General features: G+C 44.3%; 1 protein-coding gene across 1 annotated transcript in view; it reads right to left on the bottom strand.

Moving 5' to 3' along the window:
* Positions 1-23,024, bottom strand: part of LOC115471924 (contactin-4-like) — a 150,804-nt gene that overhangs the window by 40,156 nt on the left and 87,624 nt on the right. The window contains exons 7-8 of the mRNA XM_030205893.1: positions 15,437-15,621; positions 3,220-3,356 (exon numbers count right to left, since the gene is read on the bottom strand). Of these exons, the coding sequence (XP_030061753.1) occupies positions 3,220-3,356; positions 15,437-15,621 (322 nt within the window). The remainder of the gene's footprint in view (positions 1-3,219; positions 3,357-15,436; positions 15,622-23,024) is intronic.

Below are 23,024 nucleotides of genomic sequence, written 5' to 3'. Positions count from 1 at the left end.
GGTAATTTTCGAAAAACGATGGATGCCCATCTTTTGTTTTGAAAATACCAAGGACGTCCTGTGATTTGGACGTCCTTCTTTTGGTCCATTTTCGAACAAAAAACGTCCAAATGCAAGATGTCCAAAACAGAGGAGAAGTGGCTTAATGGTTAGTGCAGCATGCTGTGATCCTGGCAACATGGATTCAATTCCCACTGCTGCTCCTTGAGACTTTCGGCAAGTCAAATACAGAAAGGGCATTTTTGGATATGACTTCTAAGTCTGAATTTGGACGTTTTTTCTAAAATGTCCAAAATCAGAACAGGAAAGGTCATTTTCTACAAAAAAAAGTCTATCTTTTCCTTTTGAAAGTGCTGTTTGGAAAAATGTTTTGTGATTTGGGGGAGTAAGGGGAGGTGATCCCCGAGTCCCTCCAGTGGTCATCTGGTCATTTAGGGCACCTCTTGTGTGGAGCAGAGGAGTAGCCTAGTGGTTAGTGCAGCAGACTTTGATTCTGGGGAAGTGGGTTCAATTTCCACTGCAGCTATTCGTTATAAAAACAGGTCTAGCTCAAAACATCTAAGTTTTAGTCTTGGACGTCTTTGTTTTGTTCCATTATCGCTGAAAAACGTCCATGTCTTAAGAACACCCAAGTCCCACCTTGAACACACCCCTGGCACGCCCCCATGAGATGTGGACATCCTTCTGATGGACTGCAGTTGGAGATATCCACAATCGGGTTTCGATTATACTGATTTGGATGTCCCTGGGAGATGGACATCAATGTTCCGATTTATGTTGAAAAATGGACGTCCATCTCTTTCAAAAATGAGCCTGAAAGCCAACATGGATTTAGTGAAGTGAAATCTTGCCTCACCAATCCACTACATTTCTTTGAAGGGGTGAAAAAAATGTGGATAAAGGAGACCCAGTCAATATTGTGTATCTGGATTTTCAAAAGGCATTTGAGAAAATACCTAATGAAAGATTCCTATGGAAATTAGAAAAAGTCATGGGATTGTGAAATAAGAACTGGTTAAAAGATAGAAAACAGAGTAGGGTTAAATGGTCAGTATTCTCAACAGAGTAGGGTAGATAGTGGAGTTCCTCAGGGGTGTGTGCTGGGACCACTGCTTTTTAATGTATTTATAAATGATCTAGAGATGGGAATAACTAGTTAAATTTGCTGATGATATAAGGTTATTCAAAGTTGTTAGATCACAAGAGGATTATAAAAAATTGCAAGAGGATCTTACAAGACTGGGAGACTGGGCATACAAATGGCAGATGACATCTAATGTGAGCAAGTGCAAACTGATGCATGTGGGAAAGAGAAAACCAAATTATAACTAAGTGATGCAAGGTTCCACATTAGGCGTCACCGCCCAGGAAATGGATCTAGGTGTCATTGTTGATATGTTGAAACCCTCTGCTGAATGTGCAGTGGTGGCTAAGAAAGCCAATGTTAGCAATTATTAGGAAAGGAATGGAAAATAAAAAAAAATGAGAAGATTATAATGTCTTGGTATTGCTCCATGGTGTGATCGCACCTTGAATACTGTGTACAATTCTGGTCACCGCATCTCAAAAAAGATGGAATTAGAAAAAGGACAGAGAATGGCAACAAAAATGGGTAGACGTGAATTGCTTGTTTACTCTTTCCAAAAATACTAGGACTAGGGGGAACACAATGAAGCTACTAAGTAGTAAATTTAAAACAAACTGGAGAAAATATTTCTTCACTCAATGTGTAATTAAACTCTGGAATTTGTTGCTAGAGAATGTGGTAAAGGCAGTTAGCTTAGCAAGCTTAAAAAAGTTAGGATAGTTTTCTGACAAAAAGTTCATAAACCATGTAGTTAGGAAAATCCACTGCTTATTTCTAGGACAAGCAGCATAATATTTATTTTACTCTTTTGGAATTTTTCCAGGTACTTGTGTTCTGGACTGATCATTGTTGGAAACAGGATACTGGGCTTGATGGACCTTTGGTCTGTGCCAGTATGGCAACGCTTATGTTCTTATGTTATGTTCTTAGAAAAGTTCCAAAAGCAAGAAAAGAAAGCCGCTTAGCTTATTACAGAACATTTGTAGAAGCTGTTATTTTTGCTGAAGGAGGGATTATAAACTACTGAAGGGTGTTCAAACTTTTGCATCTATCGCATTCACTGTTTTCTTAGTTTGAATCTGTAAAGATCTAAAAATAGTAATTAAGCCTTAAAATTTACAGAAATATGTGGTATTTAACTTTCTAACAACAAAAAACAAAGGAGTAGGAAGTGGAAGGAGATTCGGCAAACAATGGGACTTTACAATGAAGCAATGCTTTATTGGTACACAATCAAGTCCATAAAAAAAGCAAGATGTTTTCTCACAAAAGACTCGACACTGCACCATGTTTCGGCAAGTGTCTGCCTCAGGAGTCTTGCAAAGATTAGTTGAACTAACAATGCTAAAATCACTACCAAAGAAGTCTAAGGGTCTTTAAAAAGACCGCAATGGAACTCAATTTAAGACACTCGGTTCATGTGTCTGTCACGACAAAATAACTCTCCTGTTAGAAGAAGTCACATAAGAAGAGGAACGTTGAAACACTTCTCACCAAGCTTTGTGTATTTCAACATTCCTTTTCCCTTGACCCTTTTCTAATTCTGCTGTACATTTTTTAAGATAAGGTGACCAAATTTTAATGCAATACTCGAGGAGATTTTTTATGACCAATGATATGAACGGAGTCCCATTTACGTTGACACTGTGTTGTTATTAGGGTGTCATGTTTTGACTTTTAAGGTATTTTTCCTCCTTATACATTTTTAAAAATCGCTTTAAAGTTTTCATTTACATTTTGATCCTAATTCTTTGCTGTTATCAATATGTAATTTTCAGCTGGGTAAGGTCTTCAGGCTATCCACAATGAATATTCATGAGTTAGATTTACCTGCACTGCCTCCATTGTATGCAAATCTAATTCATGAGTATTCCATCGCAGATATCCTGAAAAACTGAGTAGCTGGAGTTCTCCCAGGACAGGTTTCAGAACTACACTAGAGACTGACCAACTGGACTAACAGATTCACTGGGGGTTCCAGAAGATGAACTTGCTATGGGAACAAGTGGGGTTGCTCTGTGGGCCTGAGGACAGCCTGAAGAGAGACAGCTTCACCTCGGACCTGAAGAGAACCTATACATGATACGTGCAAACAGAGAGGCAGACTGTTCCCTGGCATTCTCTGACCTTACCTGTGCCTCCAGAGGCTCCCCGTTCTTTAGCCAATGGTAGGATGGCTTAGGTCTTCCACTAGCTTTACATTCCCAGAAGATGTTTTCTTCGATTGCTATGTGAGCATCATTAATTTTCTGAATCCAACTGGGCAGTGCTGTAGAAACACAGATCATTAGAATAAACTATTCCAGATTCAAGAGTCTTTTCCAGGAGAAATATGGCTCTAGCTACACCTAGATCACCACCATTCCCAACATTGCCCTCAAGGTCTGCTGAAGTCTCTCAAGCAGATAGTTTGTCTGAAGTTTAACTGAATAAAATGCCCCACAATAAAAAGAAAAACCACTACGGCCTGAAATTCAGCTGGTGGCTGGCAGGGCTTTTCCTGTCCACTGCCAGCATTAAAAATCAGATATTCAATACTGGTACTGAACATCTGGGTTTCGTTTGGCCACTACAAAGTCAACTGGCTATGCTGATATTCAGCACTAATTGGGTAACTTTGTAGCAGTCAAAGATAGGCCTGCTATTTAAGTGGCCTACTGTGACTGCTCGACGTAGCTGGTTAGGCTATGCCACACGATGGATATTCAGCGGGAGTTTTTTTCCTAAAATGGTGCATCCCAGGTGGGTCCGAAGCAGGTACAGAAAGGGGTGCAGGTGGGCTTGGGATCGAGTGGGGAGTGTGTGCACTGTGGGGGAAGGGGTCCGGTTCATTGGACCACCAGGGAAGATTTAAAAAAAAGATTCAGAGGGGGTGGTTGTGGGGACTGCCACGGGGAGGTCAGGGTCCACTGGACCACCAGGGAAAATTTAAAAAAAGGATTGGGGGGGGGGGGGGTCAGGGTCAACTGGACCAACAGGGAACATTAAAAAAAACTGGGTCAGGGAAGGCCTGGTGCATCAGAGCTGTCAAATGGATTTGACAGCTCGGACTTGCAAACAGTGACTGATGCACAAAGGTGGATTCGTGCAGCTCATTTGCATGCGATCCCTTTTGTGCATTGCTCGCTGTTAGCAAGTCGCTCAACTTTACTGAGGCAGCTATATTTTACGACTGCCTTTGTGCATCAGGCCCTCAGTGGGTATCCTTAAACTAAGTCCTATGATGTTCCTTGTCTGCTTGTGAAGCTGTCTGCCCATTTTTATTATGTATGTCTATATTTTAAAATAACTCCTTTGATTTAGGCTTGAAGATAGGTCAAAATTTGTTTTAAGATCACAGCGATAATTTTCAGTGATCTATAGCTGTGGAGTTTCCACTGCAGCTCTTAACATCCCTAAGAATTTTCTAATGACATTTGGTAGTTCCAGAAATTTTTGGAGAGCTTATGATTACGACTAAGAGGAGTTTGTGGTATGACTGGTTTTCCTTAGCTCTAGTAGTTCCTCCTTTCTAACTTTTCTTCCAGCTCATTTGCAACCAGGGTCGGGATTCAGATGTCACAGCTGTCCAGGAAGTTTCTCTCTACGGTAATAGATCTTCCCTCCTACATTTCTAGTCTGGTCATTACAACAATATTCCTGCATCATGGGCTCTGAGCAAAGATATTCAAAATATAAACCTATAGAGCTTGAGAAAAAAATATATGACTACAATCTTGATAATATGGGTGCACCACATAAATGTAGAACAAAATGTCACTTAGCTTCTACCGAAGGACCGCAACCAACTGAAATCGAATGCAGGACAGCGCTGACTTAAATCCTACAACCCAAAAGGGGCAACTATGATGGGTGTTCTACATTTATGTGGTGCACCATATTATCAAGATTGTAGTCATATATTTTTTCCAGTTCTTTGGAATTTCTATGGATAGTGGACTTTTCCATTGAATAGTATCCTCTGGTTTTTTGCCATAGTGTTTTTTCTCCATTAGGGAGTTTTTTTTATACTCTAGTTGGTTTCGGAAGTTGGCAAGAAACCTATGATGAGTCCGTTAAAGGGTAGACCATCTCTGTAGGCACCCTGGACTCTTGAGATTTCATTTATTTAAATTTAATACAACATTTGGAAAGCCCTCTACCCAATAGAACATAATGAGAGCCAGTGGCGTAGCTACGTGGGGCCTGAGGGGGCCCGGGCCCCTGTAGATTTGGCCCTGGCCCCCTGCCCCACGATTCCCTTCAACCCCCCTCCCGCCACCAACTCTCCCCCGCCATCGCCGCCCACCCCGTCGCCGCAAATGATACCTTTTTTGAAGAGAGACTTCCTTCCGTGCTCGAGTAGCGCCTTTCTTCAACGAAGTTCCGGCGATCAGCTGTTTTGATGCCGGTAGCGTCGCCGGCGTGGAAACAGCTGATCGCCGGAACTTCGTTGAAGAAAGGTGCTACTCGAGTGCGGAAGGAAGTCTCTCTTCAAAAAGGTATCATTTGCGGCGACGGGGCGGGCGGCGACGGCGGGGGAGAGTTGGTGGCGGGAGGGGGGTTGAAGGGGATCATGGGCAGGCCGGCGGGGGGGGTCCGATGTTGCAGCGGCGGCTCGGGGGGGGCTAAACAGTGCCCCCCCACCTCGGGCTCTGGCCCTCCCTCCTGGCGAGGTCTGGCTACGCCCCTGAGAGCATTCTTTACTGTATAGTTTCTCTAAGCAAAGATGAAATAATAGATCAGTTGTATCATCTATTTTATTGCATAACTACAACTTATGGGTTAACTACAAACCAATGCCCAACATGGTCATGTTTCACTCTTAAGTGGGCTACATCAGGGACATTAAAAAGTTTAGAACAAATAAATACATTTAAAAATGCTTGTTAAAAGGAAAAAAAAAGACATTAAAACCATATCAAAATATTTAAACATTTATGACCAAATAAACCATAGTTATACGCAACATAGATTAATAGACTCAAATATGTCAGACATTAAACATGCATAAGAACTTAATACATGCAACATATTAAAAGGCTGTAGTGAAGTGGTGAATAAAAGGTTCAAAAACATACTCAAAAGACACAATCGCAGACAGTTTCTCAGTGCAATCTCCTTTACACTGAGAAAACCAAATGTCAGTTCAACAAAATGACTTTGAAAAGGTCTCCTGAAGACAAAGCTTTCAATGGGGCATTGCTCTGAGGGGAGTTAATAATAATAAAATCTATTTATAGTCTGCATTATCTGCAGATTGTAAGCAGATAACATATGGATGTGGATAAACAGCGTGCAAGAGTGGAACGATGTTTTATATTCAGGCTTAATACAGCGGCACCACAGCTGATCTTTCACTTTTCCTATGAATTTTTCACTACGTTCTATAAATGGCGGACAAATTTGGGTGCAATTCTATAAACAGAGGTCAGAGTTGCAAACTCCAGGAACATCTCTGGTCCACTTATGCCCCTCCCATGGCCACACCCCCTTTTCTATCACCTAAAATATGCACACAAATTTAAATTAATGCCAATTAGAGCTGATAATTATTCGCACCCAATTATCAGTGCTAACTGGCTTGTCATTAAATTGTTTACACAAATTGGGCACGCATCCAAATTGGTGCTTGCAATTGTGATTGCCATATATCGAATTAGGGTCTTTATGTCTTATACCTTTATAACACATTTCATGTTTCTCAATAAGAGATTTATGCACAGATTAATATCAATTTGCCTAACACACATCCCTCTAATTCTATATGTACTGCTCAAAATTGTGCACTTAATTTAATGGCTGAATGACCCAATTAACACCAATAATTGGGCACACAATTTTTGGCACTAATTAGCAATAACTGGAATTTAGGTGCAGATCTTTCTAGCCGCTATAACGATGTGCGTATACATTTTCCCACGTGGATTTGAAAAAGGGGCGTAGCCAAGGGAGGGCCATGGGCAGGTCAGGGGTATTTCTAGGATTTGTATGCAGTGTTATGGAATGCAGGGGATTCATGCCTCATTTTATTACAATGTGCGTAAAATGTTAGGAATGCCCTCATTCCAACCATGACCCTCCTATTTGCACGTCCGCTTTTTAAATTCCAATTAGATCTGATTAGTGCCAATAATTAGTTAACTAATGTCATCAATGTCATCATGAACATATCTCAATCTACACCTTCCCACCTGCAAAGGTATCAAATACAAAACCTGTTATGCATCCACTTTCTCCTTTTTGGGAAGTCAACTTTGGAATGCTCTCCCAAGACCCATCCGAGCAATTAACAACAATTTACCAGTCAGGAAAATGTTAAAGTCCCATTTTTTCAAGCAAGCTTACCCTAATGAACCAACTTAATTCTACCAACCCACCTACACCACTCCTGCTCTGACGATGACACTGACTGACACCAATCATACCTCTGACCTTTAGTAGCAAATCCCCTTATTCTCAAATCTCCAATCTTTTCCTCTCCATCCTTTTATACCATATCCCTCCCAATCGCCTTCCCTTTTACCTATCTTATCCTATCCTTATATTCCAATTAATATATCTTGGGCACTGTCGCCATTATGTTTATCACAGTTTATAATATTCTTCTTACATGTTCTTTGTAATCCTTTTTTTTTTTTTTTACTATGTAAGCCGCACTGAGCCTGCTGCAGGGGCGTAGCTACGGGTGGGCCTGGGTGGGCCCAGGCCCACCCAATTTCAGCTCTGGCCTGCCCACCCACTTTTCCTCCAGGCCCGCGCCAGCCCCAGCTCCCATTGCCGGCCACTGCTGCTTTTCCTATTGAGCAGCAGGGCCGGCGCTACAAAAAGAAGAAGCGCTCAGCTGACTGAGCTGAGCACCAACGCTAACGACGTGAAAAAATGTTTAAAAAAAAGTGCGGCACCGCAGGCAGCCTCGAAGCATTGGTTGCTGGCTCTGCAGGCTCCTCCCGTCTCTTACGTCACTGCCCCTGCTTCGCTCCAGGGGCAGTGACGTAAGAGACGGGAGGAGCCTGCAGAGCCAGCAGCCAATGCTTCAAGGCTGCCTGCGGTGCCGCGCTTTTTTTTTTAAAACATTTTTTCTCATCGTTAGCGTTGGCGCTCAGCTCAGTCAGCTGAGTGATTCTTCTTTTTGTAGCGCCGGCCCTGCTGCTGAACAGGAAAAGCAGCAGTGGCCGGCAATGGGAGCTGGGGCTGGTGGGCCTGAATCGGGAGAGGGAAAACGGATGGCAGGATGGGGAGAAAGAGGGAAAACGGAAGGATGGGGAGAGAAAGAGGGAAAACAGATGGGAGGATGGCAGAGAAAGAAGGAAAACAGACGGGAGGATGGCAGAGAAAGAGGGAAAACAGATGGGAGGATGGCAGAGAAAGAGGGAAAATGGAAGGATGGGGAGAGAAAGAGGGAAAACAGACAGAAGGATGGCAGAGAAAGAGGGAAAACGGAAGGATGGGGAGAGAAAGAGGGAAAACAGATGGGAGGATGGCAGAGAAAGAGGGAAAACAGATAGAAGGATGGGGAGAGAAAGAGGGAAAACAGATAGAAGGATGGGGAGAGAAAGAGGGAAAACAGATGGGAGGATGGCAGAGAAAGAGGGAAAACAGACGGGAGGATGGGGAGAGAAAGAGGGAAAACAGACAGAAGGATGGCAGAGAAAGAGGGAAAACAGATGGGAGGATGGCAGAGAAAGAGGGAAAACAGATAGAAGGATGGGGAGAGAAAGAGGGAAAACAGATAGAAGGATGGGGAGAGAAAGAGGGAAAACAGATAGAAGGATGGGGAGAGAAAGAGGGAAAACAGATGGGAGGATGGCAGAGAAAGAGGGAAAACAGATGGGAGGATGGCAGAGAAAGAGGGAAAACAGACGGGAGGATGGGGAGAGAAAGAGGGAAAACAGACGGAAGGATAGGGAGAGAAAGAGGGAAAACAGACGGAAGGATGGCAGAGAAAGAGGGAAAACGGATGGATGGGGAGAGAGACATTGGATAGAAGGATGGGGGAGAGAAAGAGGGGAGATGGATGAAAGGATGCAGAGAGAAAGGGGAGAGACTGGAAGGATGTGGAGAGAGAAGGGACACTGAACAGAAAAGGGTAGAGAGATAGACACTGGTTAGAAGGAGGGAGAGAGACATTAGATGGAAGGATCAGGAGAGAGGGTAGATGGGTAGAAGGATGGGGAGAGAAAGAGGGAAGACGCTGGATGGAAGGGTAGGGAGAAAGAGGTGACACTGGATGGAAGGATGCAGAAAGAAAGAAAGAGGGGAGACTATTGGAAGGATGGGGAGAGAGAGGGGAGACACTGGAAGAATGGGGAGAGAAAGAGGAGAGCTGCTGCATGGAAAGGGGGAGCAGTGAAAGATTGGAGAATAAGAGGCAGGGGCATGGGGAGAACAAGGGTGAGAAAAAGATGAAAAGCCATAAGTAGATGAAGGAAATTAAAGAATGGATAGTAAGAATGAATTAAATCTGGACACAGAGAGAGGCAGAAAAATATTGAAGAAAGCAAAGAAAAAGGAGAGAAAAATGACAAATGGCCAGGAAACCCTGGCAGAAGAGTTAAGCAAAAACGAAGGAAAGCAGAATCTAGAGACTGAGAGCAACACAATGAGAAAAAGTAAACGGCCATACAACAACGCTACAGAAAATAATTTTATTTTTAATTTAGGATAAAGTAATATGGTGTTAATAAAGTTTCAGAGACCAATACTTCCTTCCTTAGGTCAGGAGAGGATACCGTAACAGCATTATACTGACCTGAGGCGGGAGGTTTTGGCCTCTGAAAGCTCACTGAAAAGGATTAGGCTATTAAATAAATTGTCTGAAATTGGATGCACTGAAAAGCAGCACTTTACCCTGTGTGACAAATGCATCTGAGTGTGACTAAATTTTGCTGGGGGGGGGGGGGGGTGTAGAGAGAAAATTTTGTGCCCACCCACTTTGGGTTCAGGCCCACCCAAAATTGGCAGTCTGGCTACGCCACTGGCCTGCTGTATGTGGGAAAGTGCGGGGTACAAATGTAATAAATAATAATAATAATTAGCACTAAATTGTGTGCACAATTTTTAGTAACTAATAGAATTAGACTTAAGGGGCCGTTTTACTAAAGGTCTTTAAGCCCTTACCTGCACTTGATTTTTAGTTTTGCTGATACCAGTTTAAATACGTTTTGAACCTTTTATTCACCACAGCCTTTTAATATCTTGTACGTATTACGTTCTTACACATGTTTAATGCTGACATATTTCAATTTATGTTACTTATAACTATGCTTTGTTTAGTCATACATGTTTTTAATTTATGTATTTTGATATGCTCATATGTCCTTTTTTGACTTTACTAACAAGAAGTTTTAGATGTATTTATTTATTCTAACCATTTTTATGTCCCTGATGCAGTGCATTTGAGGGCAAAATGTGGCCATGTCATGCACTGGTTTGTAATGAACCCATATGTTGTAGTTATGCAATAAAGTGCTTCATATTTTATAACTAACTTTAGGTGACCTGTTATCACTGTTCCCTCTAAGCTGAGGAGTCCTCTATCTACAGTTCTGCGTGTAGGTGGTGCTGTTTCACTATCACATTTCCAATAGTGAGGGACAGGCAAGTTCTGCAGGGCTCCAGGGAATCTGCCTGTCCCTAGCAATTGAAAACACAGTATTGAGACACCACCCCCTGCTGGTAACAGTGCTGTTGGAGGACCCCCACTTAGCTTAGAGAGAACAGTGCCACTATTGTAAATCTCACACTCTGGAGCAGCCCACTCTTGGCATCTCTGGTTTCTACTGGAGGTAGTGGACGGCGATTCGCCTAGTTCTCAGCCCACTTCATTTAAAGCATGTGCTTGTATAGATCTCCTCTGCTTACTCAGAACCTGCTGCCATGCCACACCCAGAACGTGACCCTGCAGGTTTCCCCGTGCTACTTCTGGAGAAGCAAAGTTTGGCAGCCTGAGAAGGACATGAGCCAAGATCCCAGGGGGAGAGAGGAGACAGAGAAAAACTGATTATTATTATTATTTGTTACATTTGTATCCCACATTTTCCCACCTTTTTGCAAGCTCAATGTGGCTTACATATATCCGTTAACGGCGTTAGCCGATTCTGGTCTGAACAAATTCAAGGTATAGTGAATACAAGGTGATGTTTTGGTAGAATGAGGTACATGTATAGTAGGTATAATTGGGGGGAACTTAGAAAGGGAGAGAAAGAGTCAGGTAATGTCCATTACGGTCTACGGCTATGCTGTGTCGCAGATATCCAATGGGGGCTCATTTTCAAAGCACTTAGCCTTCCAAACTTCCATAGGTTTCTATGGAACTTTGGAAGGCTAAGTGCTTTGAAAATATCGGTGGGGTATGCTCTTCTGAACAGGTCTGTCTTTAGTGCTTTCTGGAAATTTAGGTGGTCGAGCGTAGTTTGACTTCGAGGGTTGCTAGAAACAAGTAAATGGGGGGGGGGGGGGGGGGGGGAAGCCCACAAATGTATATTTGCCTATCATTCTGCTTCCATAGTTGTGTTTGCAGATTTACATTTATTGTATTTGGATTATATAATTCAAGCTAACATCAACTTTTCTGGTAGAACTTGTAATCTCTGTTTTCATAGGTCACACCTTGCATGTGACCCATTTCCTCTAGTCCCATAGAGACCTGCCAGGCTCATTCTTCATCGCCCCCCCCCCCCCAAGCACATGCTCTAACCCTATTGGTCATCCCCTCAGCCTCATAGGTATACTCTGATCCCCTCCCTGCTGAGCAGAATTCTCCATTTTGGGCTCAAGAGCAAGCTACCATCAGCCTCCATCCCTCTCTCTGTCCTCTGGAGAAAGTATTCTCTTTTTCACCAAAGAGACCAAAATTCTCTCCACAGATACCCAACGCCCTTTCTGCATTAAACCCTGCATCTATCCAGTCAACAACTGACACCTTTTTGCCACTAAAGTTTAACAATCGCCTCTCTCCAGTCACTACATGTCTACTCCTTCAAGTTGGCACTCTGCCAACTAATTGATGAGAATTGAGTTTGAAGGACTCATCCTGCCTGGGCAGAGGTCTTGTTTTTTTTTCACCACCTACATGCAGTAAGTTACATGTTACATGTTTCAATTACTTGCAATAAACAGTTGAAAATTAAGAAAGTAAGTCTTCCTTTGGATGTTGGCTTGGTTTAGCTGGCCATTTAATTATATAAGGAAACACGTTACAAGAACAGCACACCTATGGCTGTAATGTTAATCTGGTCCTGAATACAAAATCCCATACTCTAAAAATCAGAGCCTCGAAATACTTAAACCTTCTGCATTCCTGCACATTTATCTTATAGTTGAATTAAGCCTTTGGGTATTACATTTTCTATATCAATATTCCAATAAAGTTTACAAATGGTCACCATGCCTTTTGCTTTTTCATAACGTGTAATCAATAGTTACTTTGTTATCTAGTTTTATATGTGATGCTTCCTGTTGCTACTAGTTTTGTATATGTTTTTTGTTATGAAGATTAGATTTTTCAAACGTCTGCAGATAGCTGGAACGTCCCTGGGTACTTTCCTCACAAGCTATGGCCAGTTCTGAAAGGGAAACAGTGCGTAAACTCTCTCTTAAAATTTCCTAGGGAGAAATTTCTGTACAGATTTGTACCAACCTTTTTCTAATTTTTTGATCCTTTCAAAACATTAGATGTAGTATTGGAAATGGAAAACACCAGACCACAGAAAGGCGATATCAAGTCCCATTCCCTTTCCCCAGGAAGCAACTCCACTTGGGTAGGCGAGTGATTTTACACATAGGCCCAGATGCTCAAAACCTAACACCAGCACTAGGAGCGATTAGTGCCAGAAATGTGCGAATGTTAATGCGTGCAGCATGTACAGAACCCTCCAGTGGTGCGTGCTAATCTGTGCGCTGAAGATCAGTGCAAATTGTGTTTAAATGCATTGAAATGGATTCAAATCAGGGTGATTATGTATCAGAAGACAGCACAGAAACTATCGCTGGTGTTAACACCGAAAACACTGCCAGATTGGGGATGGTGTTTGGGTTTTGAGAAGAGGATTTCTTCTGCATATTTCACATTAAATTACTGGGTTTTGGCTTTTTTTTTTTTTTGAAAGGAGAAAGAAGCTCGTGCAGCCTGTAATACTGATAGTGAGAAGAAAACATGTCTGTGTGTCTGAGCAAAGCCGGGGATGGTGGTGGTGGTGGGGGGCACCGGCACCTGTTTTCCTGTGCTTTGGTGTGAGCCTCTTAGGGGATTTAAACTACAAAAACTGGGGGGGGGGGGGGGGGGGGGGGGAGGAGGGACTTATATTTCATGCTGGAAGGGAAGGGTGCCAATGTGCTTTTGCCTGGTGCTTGCTCACAGGAGTTTCACGGTAAGTGCAGTTCTCGTGCATATGTGTCAGTCACGTTCATCCCCTTTGCATTCACTTTACTAGTGCACATAAAATTTGCATCTCATTTGCTTTGGGCATTGGGGGGTTAGTTTTCTGCACTGCTCTTGTGCTATGGGATGTGTGCTCTTGCCTCTAGTGTCAGAGTTTTGAGCCTTGGGCCCTAAAAGAGGGTGGGCAATTTTCAAAAAGCCCCTTTACTAGGTAAATATACAGTTCTGTCTTGTAACCTTGTACAACATACATATCTGGTCAATATTAAAAAGCATTTCTGCATTTGGAATTGCATAAGTAATTTAAAAAAAACTAATTTGGGGCCACTGAACGTAAAATTCAAGACTTATACATCATTATATGCTTAGTATTATATGACCAAAAGGGGAAAAGAATTTGAGCTATTCCGGGGTGGTGCTCGTTACACCTGTAATATATACATCTTGTCCCCATCTATCTATCTATATAAATTTTAAAAATATTTGGTGTCAATCTTTACCCAAATGACCCAGACTAATCTTATGAACCCATCTACCTAACATATACCGAAAAGACACCGACACCGACCCAGACTATATCTCCCACCTTACCCCCCTCTCCATTGCCTATCTCCACCTACCTATCTATTCTATTACTCTGTTATACTTAATTTTTACTCTATCTAGCAATTTTCTGTATTCCCCATTACTGTGTAAGCCGCATTGAACCTGCTTTTAGCGGGAAAGTGCGGGATACAAATGTAATAAATAAATAAATAAATAATAATAATGTTGTAACTCGCCTTGAATCTAATTGCTTGAGAATTGGCAAGAGATAAATCCTTGATAACATAATATATCTGCATTTGGCCCCCTCAGCTATATGGTAAACTGTATTGTAGAAAAGCATTAGTATCACAGCAATGTTATTAGATATTTCATCACTATTATGCTTACATCACATTATAGCTGTTACTTGAATTTCAGTGCTGTTAAATGTGTATATTTTGGATACTGTTTCATGGTAGTTCTATTATGAAGTTTCAATTTGCTGTTTTCAAGTTTTCCTTCTTTATTGTATTTATGTTTATACTTCATTTTACTATTGCTATGCTGTTAACAAAATTGTAAGTTTGATGTTAAACTGTACATTGCTTTGGGTGAACCTCTTCATAAAGGTGGTTAATAAGTCCCAATAAATAAATAATGAAATGCCTATTCTTCCACATATATATGCAGCACTGCTGACTAAATGGATATATATATATATATAAAATTTGAAACCATATAATTGAAACATTTCAAATTCTAGTTTGCCATTAGGCTGAATATTGGTCTCTAAGGAGTTAATTCTATACTAAGCGCCTGTTGTATCAGGAAAGCTTGTTCTGACTTTACACAATACTAGTAAACAGGGCAAATACACAGGAATGTTTCACGCCATAGACCTGGTGTGAATGCTCATGCCTAGTCTGCCAAAAACCGCACTTTACTTCCTGCTCACACTATGCCCAGACTCCACCCACACCATGTGCCCAGACTCCACCCACACTATGACTATGTGCCCAGACTCCACCCACACTATGTGCTTTCACATTTCAGCTCCAGTTTCTATATTGCATTACTACAGTCTTGGCATTTATGCATCAGTATTCTAATCATTAACATGTATTCTGGACAGTTTTATAGAATTACTTAATAATTATTTCTCAGATCTATAGTGTCAATGACTTCACCGAATTAAAGTGTTTTTTCTAGTTTATAAGAATGATCCTGTTGCTTACTTTATTTCAGCACACTTGTTTGAGATTAAATTCACTAGTGGCCAATACAGAAAATCATAACAGTGTATTATTATTTTAACTTTGATGGGGGCTGGACAAGCTGCATTAGCTTGTTTGTAGGTCTGCCTTTTTTTGGACTAATAACGTATGGATGCCCGATTTGCAGGTATAGTGCAGCAACACATGGTCTTCTAGCATAGAAATACATATTCTATCAGATATTACCGTAGAAGGTTAGCTGGCCTCGGACTATGTTTTTTCCACGTGAATTTTCAGCCACACACTCATAGATGCCTGCATCTTCCTGCTGGAAATTTGGGATCTCCAGGACTCCACTTGATCTCTGTCTTCTGATTTTGCGGGAAATCTGTTTCCCATCAGCCCGTCTCCAGCTGATCGTAGGGACGGGACTACAGCAAAGAAAAGTGACAGTGAACCTAAGAAGGAGAGAACAGGAACCAACATCCTCCCACTACTGCTATTTATGAAAATGGGCTAAACGGCCATTGTTGGTAAACAGAGTTCAAAGTGAGGTTCATTTACTAACAACATGCATTATTGTAATTTTATAAATAGGCCCTTAATACCTGACTTTCCCCTCTGCACTTGAAAATATCATTAAATAAATAGGAATCTTTGTAAGCTGTGATATGTTTCAAAAGACCAACAATAAAGCACAAGGTAGTCTGTGAGTTTCTCAGTCTAACAAAAAGAAATGTAACGCCTGGGAGTTATGAGCTGAGAATGCTCCATTTTTGGTCTCTTGACAGACATTGAAAACTTGCATAATATTGTGTGTGTGGGGGGGGGGGGGGGCAGGGGGATTTAATTTTATGTTAGTAATCTATAAAGGAAAGTAGGTGCCTACTATCCTTTGTAGAATCGGTGCCATATAGGCGCCCTCTGTGCATGTATATATAAGTGTACCATTATGGAAATACCCAGTAACTTCATGGACCCCATCCAACAGGACCATATCCATAACAAATACCCAAATGCCTGCAGTGTTTGGGGCCCCAACCAGGATCCCTTTCATTATAAATTGTGTTCACAGATGTACAAAAGAAGTCCTTCTGGTCATTGTTCACCCTTGACATTGAGCATCGATAAAGGCCAATGGGATCGCATCCCTGCTGGAACAGGCGGCGTGGGCGGTCGCGCGGCTCCGAGGCTGACAAAGGGGTGGCTGATGCTCTCCCTCTCCCTCTCCCCGCTCACCGAAGGGGACGGACTGGCCGCCCTTTCTTCACCATGCAGAAGGTAGCGGCGCTGGAGCTTCTTCATTGCGCACTTCTTCAGCTCACTGTGATTTGCTCTGCTGCTTGCAGTGGAAAAGTGGAACAGCATACAGAAAGACGTGGGGTCATTTACAGTCCCTCCTGGCCATTGAACTATCCTCCGGCCATGAACTGCAGCTGGTATATCCAAGGGGGCCATGGAGACATCATTACCATTAGTTCACCTGATCCAGCTGCTCCAGTCCGCCCGATCCTGCTCTCCCTGCTTGCTCCAGTCCATCTGCCTGATCCAGCTGTTCCAGTCCGCCCAATACTGCTCTCCCTGCCTGCTCCAGTCCATCTGCCTCAACCTGTTCCAGTCTACTTGATCCAGCGTGTTACAGCCTGCCTGCTCCAGCTACTCCCTTACTCCAGGCCCTCTCCTCCAGCCAGCTTACTCCAGTCTGCCTGATACAGCCTGTTCCAGTCCGTCTGCTTCAGCTTGTCCCAGCCTGTTCCAGTCTGTCTGCATCAGCTTGTCCTAGTCCGCCAGCTCCTGCTTCAAATCACTCCAGCCTGCCACTCAACCTGACTACTAGCCAATCATTGACTTACCACCAATCACCTGACTGTCTACCACCCACCCTGAAACCCGCCTGCCTCCCAGCCCATCCTCCTACCAGCTCATCACTCTCCTGCCTGACTGCTTACCCTCACCTGCCTGTCTCCCAGCCCACCTACCTTCCCTTTGAACACCTCAGTCACTACCCATGGCCCCCATTCACATCCTATTCCTTGCCCTGTCCCTCCCTAATCTTTTCTCCCTCTCACCGCTGTCTTCCACACGATCTCACTACCCATCCCTGTCCTCTTCCGCCCTCCCCTACCTACCCCTGTCCCCCACCACCTCTCCATCCCTACTGTCTTCCTCCTCCTTCCTAGCTCTCAACCTTCAACACCTCCTTCCTGCCATGAACCCTTCCCCTTTCCTCCTAAGCGCATCCTGTCTTCGTCGCCTTCGTCGCCCTTCCTCACCCACCCTTCTCCGCACTCTCTTGCTCCTTCTCCTGCTATCCGCAGGTGACATCAATCCCAACCCAGGTCCCCCACACCTGTCCTCGTCCTCATCTCATCTATGCAAACGATACCGCGATATCTCCAATCTCATTCCTATTCCCCTCCTCCCCCCCTCCTCCCTCCCCGTCTCGTGTGCCCTGTGGAACGCCCACTCAATCTGCAACAAACTTCCCTTCACCCAAGATCTCTTCATCTCCCATTCCCTTCATCTGCTCGCCCTAACTGAAACCTGGCTCACCCCGGACAACTCTACCTCAATCGCAGCCCTATGCCACGGAAGTTATCTTTTCTCCCATTCGCCCCGCCCAGTCGGCCGCGGTGGCGGCGTCGGACTACTACTTTCGCCCGCCTGCAGCTTCCAACCTCTCCACCTACCTCAGTCTCACAGCTTCTCATCCTTTGAAGTTCATTCCATCCATCTATTCCACCCACTGCCACTCAGAGTTGCAGTCATTTACCGCCCCCCCCTGATAAATCCCTCCCATCCTTCCTTACCGACTTCGATGCCTGGCTCTCCGTCTTTCTTGAGCCCTCATCCCCATCCCTCATTCTCGGTGACTTCAACATCCACACTGATAACCCTTCCGATTCATATGTTGCTCAGTTCCTCACTCTTACCTCCTCCTTCAACCTCCAACTGAGCCCCACCACCCCTACTCACAAATCTGGCCACTGTCTTGATCTCGTCCTCTCTTCTTCTTGCTCACCCTCCACTTTCTGCGTTTCACCTCTTCCTCTCTCCGACCACCACCTTATCACATTCACACTTCAGCACCCTCCCCCTCACTCTCGCCCAACACTAACTACTACGTCCAGAAATCTCCAGGCTGTTGACCCCTCCACCTTATCCTCTACTATCTCTGATCTCCTCCCTTCCATCTTGTCCTCCACATCCATTGACAAAGCTGTCTCCACTTACAATGCCACTCTTTCCTCTGCTCTAGACACCCTTGCACCGTCCACCTCCCGGCCCACAAGATGTACCAATCCCCAGCCCTGGCTGACCCCTTGCACCCGATACCTTCGCTCCTGTGCCCGTTCGGCTGAACGCCTCTGGAGGAAATCTCGCACCCTTACTGACTTCATTCACTTCAAATTCATGCTATCCTCCTTCCAATCCTCCCTATTCCTCGCTAAGCAGGACTATTATATCCAATTGACCAATTCCCTTAGCTCTAACCCTCGTCGTCTATTCGCCACCCTCAACTCCCTCCTCAAAGTGCTCTCTGCTCCCACCCCCCCTTCACTCTCTCCTCAATCTCTGGCCCACTACTTCCGTGACAAGGTCCAGAAGATCAACCTCGAATTCACCACTACTCCCTCTCCTCCTCTTCAGCCTATATCTCACTCTCTCATCCAACCTACCCAGCCCTCCTTCTCCTCCTTTCCTGCTATCACCGAAGAGGAAATCGCCCATCTCCTCTCCTCCTCGAAAGCCACCACCTGTTCCTCTGACCCCATCCCCACCAACCTACTTAACACCATCACACCTACCATCACCCCCACCATCTGTCATATACTTAACCTCTCTCTCTCCACTGCATCTGTCCCGGACACCTTCAAACATGCTGTGGTCACTCCACTCCTCAAAAAACCATCACTTGACCCTACCTGTCCCTCCAACTACCGCCCCATTTCCCTCCTACCCTTCCTCTCCAAGATACTTGAACGCGCCGTTCACAGCCGCTGTATTGATTTTCTCTCCTCTCATGCCATCCTCGATCCGCTCCAATCCGGCTTTCGCCCCCTACACTCAACAGAAACGGCACTATCTAAAGTCTGCAATGACCTATTCCTCGCCAAATCCAAAGGTCACTACTCCATCCTCATCCTTCTCGACCTCTCCGCCGCTTTTGACACTGTCAATCACAACCTACTTCTTGACACACTGTCCTCCCTTGGGTTCCGGGGCTCTGTCCTCTCCTGGTTCTCATCTTATCTCTCCCATCGTACCTTCAGAGTACACTCTCATGGTTCGTCCTCCTCCTCTATCCCGCTCTCTGTTGGAGTTCCTCAGGGATCTGTCCTTGGGCCCCTTCTTTTTTCAATCTACACCTCTTCCTTAGGCTCCCTGATTTCTTCTCATGGTTTCCACTATCATCTTTATGCCGACGACACCCAGCTTTATCTCTCCACACCAGAAATCACTGCGGATACCCAGGCCAAAGTCTCGGCCTGCTTATCCGACATTGCTGCCTGGATGTCCAACCGCCACCTGAAACTGAATATGTCTAAGACTGAACTTATTGTCTTCCCACCCAAACCCACTTCCCCTCTCCCTTCACTCTCTATCTCAGTTGAGAACAACCTCATCGTCCCCGTCTCATCTGCCCGCAACCTCGGTGTTATCTTCAACTCCTCCCTCTCCTTTTCTGCGCACATCCAGCAGATAGCCAAGACCTGTCGCTTCTTCCTCTATAACATCAGCAAAATTCGCCCCTTCCTCTCTGAGCACACCACCCGAACTCTCATCCACTCTCTCATTACCTCTCGCCTTGACTACTGCAACCTACTCCTGACCAGCCTCCCACGTAGCCATCTACTCCCCCTTCAGTCCATCCAGAACTCTGCCGCACGTCTTATCTTCCGCCTTAACCGATATACTCATATCACCCCTCTCCTCAAGTCACTTCACTGGCTCCCAATCAGATACCGCATACAGTTCAAGCTTCTCTTACTCACCTACAAATGCACTCGATCTGCGGCCCCTCCGTACCTCTCTACCCTCATCTCCCCTTACGTCCCTACCCGTAACCTCCGCTCTCAAGACAAATCCCTCCTTTCAGTACCCTTCTCCACCACCTCCAACTCCAGGCTCCGTCCCTTCTCTCTCGCCTCACCCCATGCCTGGAACAAACTCCCTGAGCCCATACGCCGTGCCCCCTCCCTACCCATCTTCAAATGAATGCTCAAAGCCCACCTCTTCAATGTCGCCTTCGGCACCTAATCACTACACCTCTTCTCAGAAAACGTATCTACCCCAACTTGACATTTCGTCCTTTAGATTGTAAGCTCTTCCGAGCAGGGACCGTCCTTATTGTTAATTTGTACAGCGCTGCGTAACCCTAGTAGCGCTCTAGAAATGTTAAGTAGTAGTAGTAGGATCAATTATTGTTCGAGTCCTGCCCGAAGAGGAACGATTCACCTCTGCCTTTGATGCTAGAGGCTTGTAATGCTGAGTGACAAGCAGAGGCCACAGCACATGAACACTGCACCTCACTGGAGTGTGGTGCTGACAGAACTGAGGCACCAAGGTGTACAATGTCTAAAGGTGCCCCTGACATGAGGGTTATTCATCCTCATTAGTACTGGAGGAGACAACAGCCTCCAAGACTTGGCATCCAAATGACTCACGCCAACTGCACTGTTGCTAATCTCCAGTGCATCAGGAGAGGAAGCTTCACCAAGGCATCAGAGATCCTCAGTGTCTTGACATCCTTTTCAAGGCCCGACACTGATGTCAGAAGGTCAAGACAGGCAGAAACCCAGACTTCTCCACGGGAGTATTTTTCAGGATCTGACTGAGTGCCCCTGGGATGCTGATTATAAGCCAGAAGTATTCTGTAAAGAGGGTTCATCTAGATTACCATCAGACCCATCTTCACTGCATAAGAGAAGAAAATCCCATCTTGAGGAAATCTCATTCATTGATTGTGTGGGAAATGGCAAGGCTATTCCATTTAAATTAGAGAGGAAGGTGGAATTCATTGCAAAAACTTTGGACATCCTCCAATTCCTTGACTCCCCCCAAAGGAAGCTGTGACAGTGCCCATTCATAGAGTTCTCATGGACATGTAAATGAAAACATTAGATTCCCCTCTCTGTACAAAGTCTGGATATGAGAAACAGCAGCTTCTTAACCATTCCCCTCTTTCAAAAGAACCAAAAGTTTCATGACTCACTACTCGGTTCCCCCGGGCCAGTCAGTCTTCCAGAATCTCTTTGGGATTAGAATCCAATTCCATCACCCCAGGCCCATTTCATTTCTGTTCCTAGCTGTTTTTTTTAAACAAAGACTGTTTCCAGCCAAAACTATATTGGTGTCTACCAGTTGCAACACCTTGTTTGTTGATTTCCCCTTTTTCTGCTGAAGGCAGCCTGTAGCTAGAGAGTCCCATGCTGTGAGGGCTTGATATCCTGCTTGCCTCCAGAGAAAAGCAAGTTACTTACCTGTAGCAGATGTTCTCCATGAACAGCAGGGTACAAGTCCTCACTTATAGGCTAATGGATTGCCACAGCACAGCAGCAGGCAGGAAGTGGCTCTAAAGCTTCTAGTAATTACTAGAGAAAAGCTGCAGAAAGTTTTCCACGTGGGCTCTGTCAGTGATGTCACCCATGCTACGAGGCCGTGTATCCTGCTGTCCATGAACTACACCTACTATGAGTAAATAACTTGGTTTTCCTACTCCGTTCCTCTAAGGAGCTCAGAGCCTGAGGGGGACTGTTGAGGAATGCAAAACTTGCTTTCATTTTTCAGACAGGCAATTGAATGAGTACCTAGGAAAGATTTGTGAGAAATCAGTACCTAGAATTGAAGCTTTGACAAGTTTATTTTTATTTTTAATTTATCTATTACATTTGTATCCCACATTTTCCCTCATAGCAGTAGGCTCCATGTGGCTTACAGGTTCCGGAGAGGAGAGTACCAACTCCGGGAATATCTACAGAGTGGAAAATAGAGTAACAGTAGGTGCAAGGAAGCTGATAAGGTTCCGGAAAAGAGAATAGAACTGTGGGACGAATATATAGTGGCAATATAGAGAGAAGTAATCCCAATGAGGCTGATAAGTCTCCGGGGATGAGACTACAGCTTCTAGTGAGCAGTACAGAGTAGGATAAGGGTAGAAGTACACTTAAGTATAACTGGAGTTTCAGACTTGTGCCAGTAAAAGCACTTTGCTTGCGTTTCCCTGTGATCACTCGATACGAGTGCAGCTCTGTAATTGTAGCACTGTAGGTCAGAGATTTTCACACTGGAGAAACCAGGGGAAAGTCTGTTCCAACGTACATGAATAATGCTGAATTCTTTATAGGCAGTGGAATAGGGCAGGGCACTGGGGCAACTAGAGAGTTTGCATGCGGGGCTGGATACTGGCTTAATTGGCCCCTCCTTCCAAAAAGGTATTTTGCTGCCCCTGGAATTGCGCATCTTGAACCAGACAAACAGAAGTTGGGGCCCTGTGCCAGTTAGCTGATTACACAGAACTGGGCACTGAACCACATTTCTTACAACTGTGTGTGACATTCTCTTATTTTACTAAGCAATGGGCATCGTGGGTCACTGGTCACACTTTCTCCAGCTGTCAAGAGATGTGCATGGAAGTCTACCTTACAAAGTGAACCCAAACACGCATAGCAGAGCCATGCAGATTTCAGCTGTTATCACATGAAACTCTACTATTTATTTATTAGCATTTACTTACCACCTTTTGAAGGAATTCACACAAGGCAGTGTACAGCAAGAATAAGTCAAAAATAAGCAATAGACAAAATATTCAAACAACAATACAAATTATGGC

Source organism: Microcaecilia unicolor, chromosome 6, assembly GCF_901765095.1.
Source record: "Microcaecilia unicolor chromosome 6, aMicUni1.1, whole genome shotgun sequence".
Lineage (NCBI taxonomy): Eukaryota > Metazoa > Chordata > Amphibia > Gymnophiona > Siphonopidae > Microcaecilia > Microcaecilia unicolor.
The sequence above is the reverse complement of the archived record's forward strand: the minus strand, read 5'-3'. Positions and strand labels throughout refer to the sequence as shown.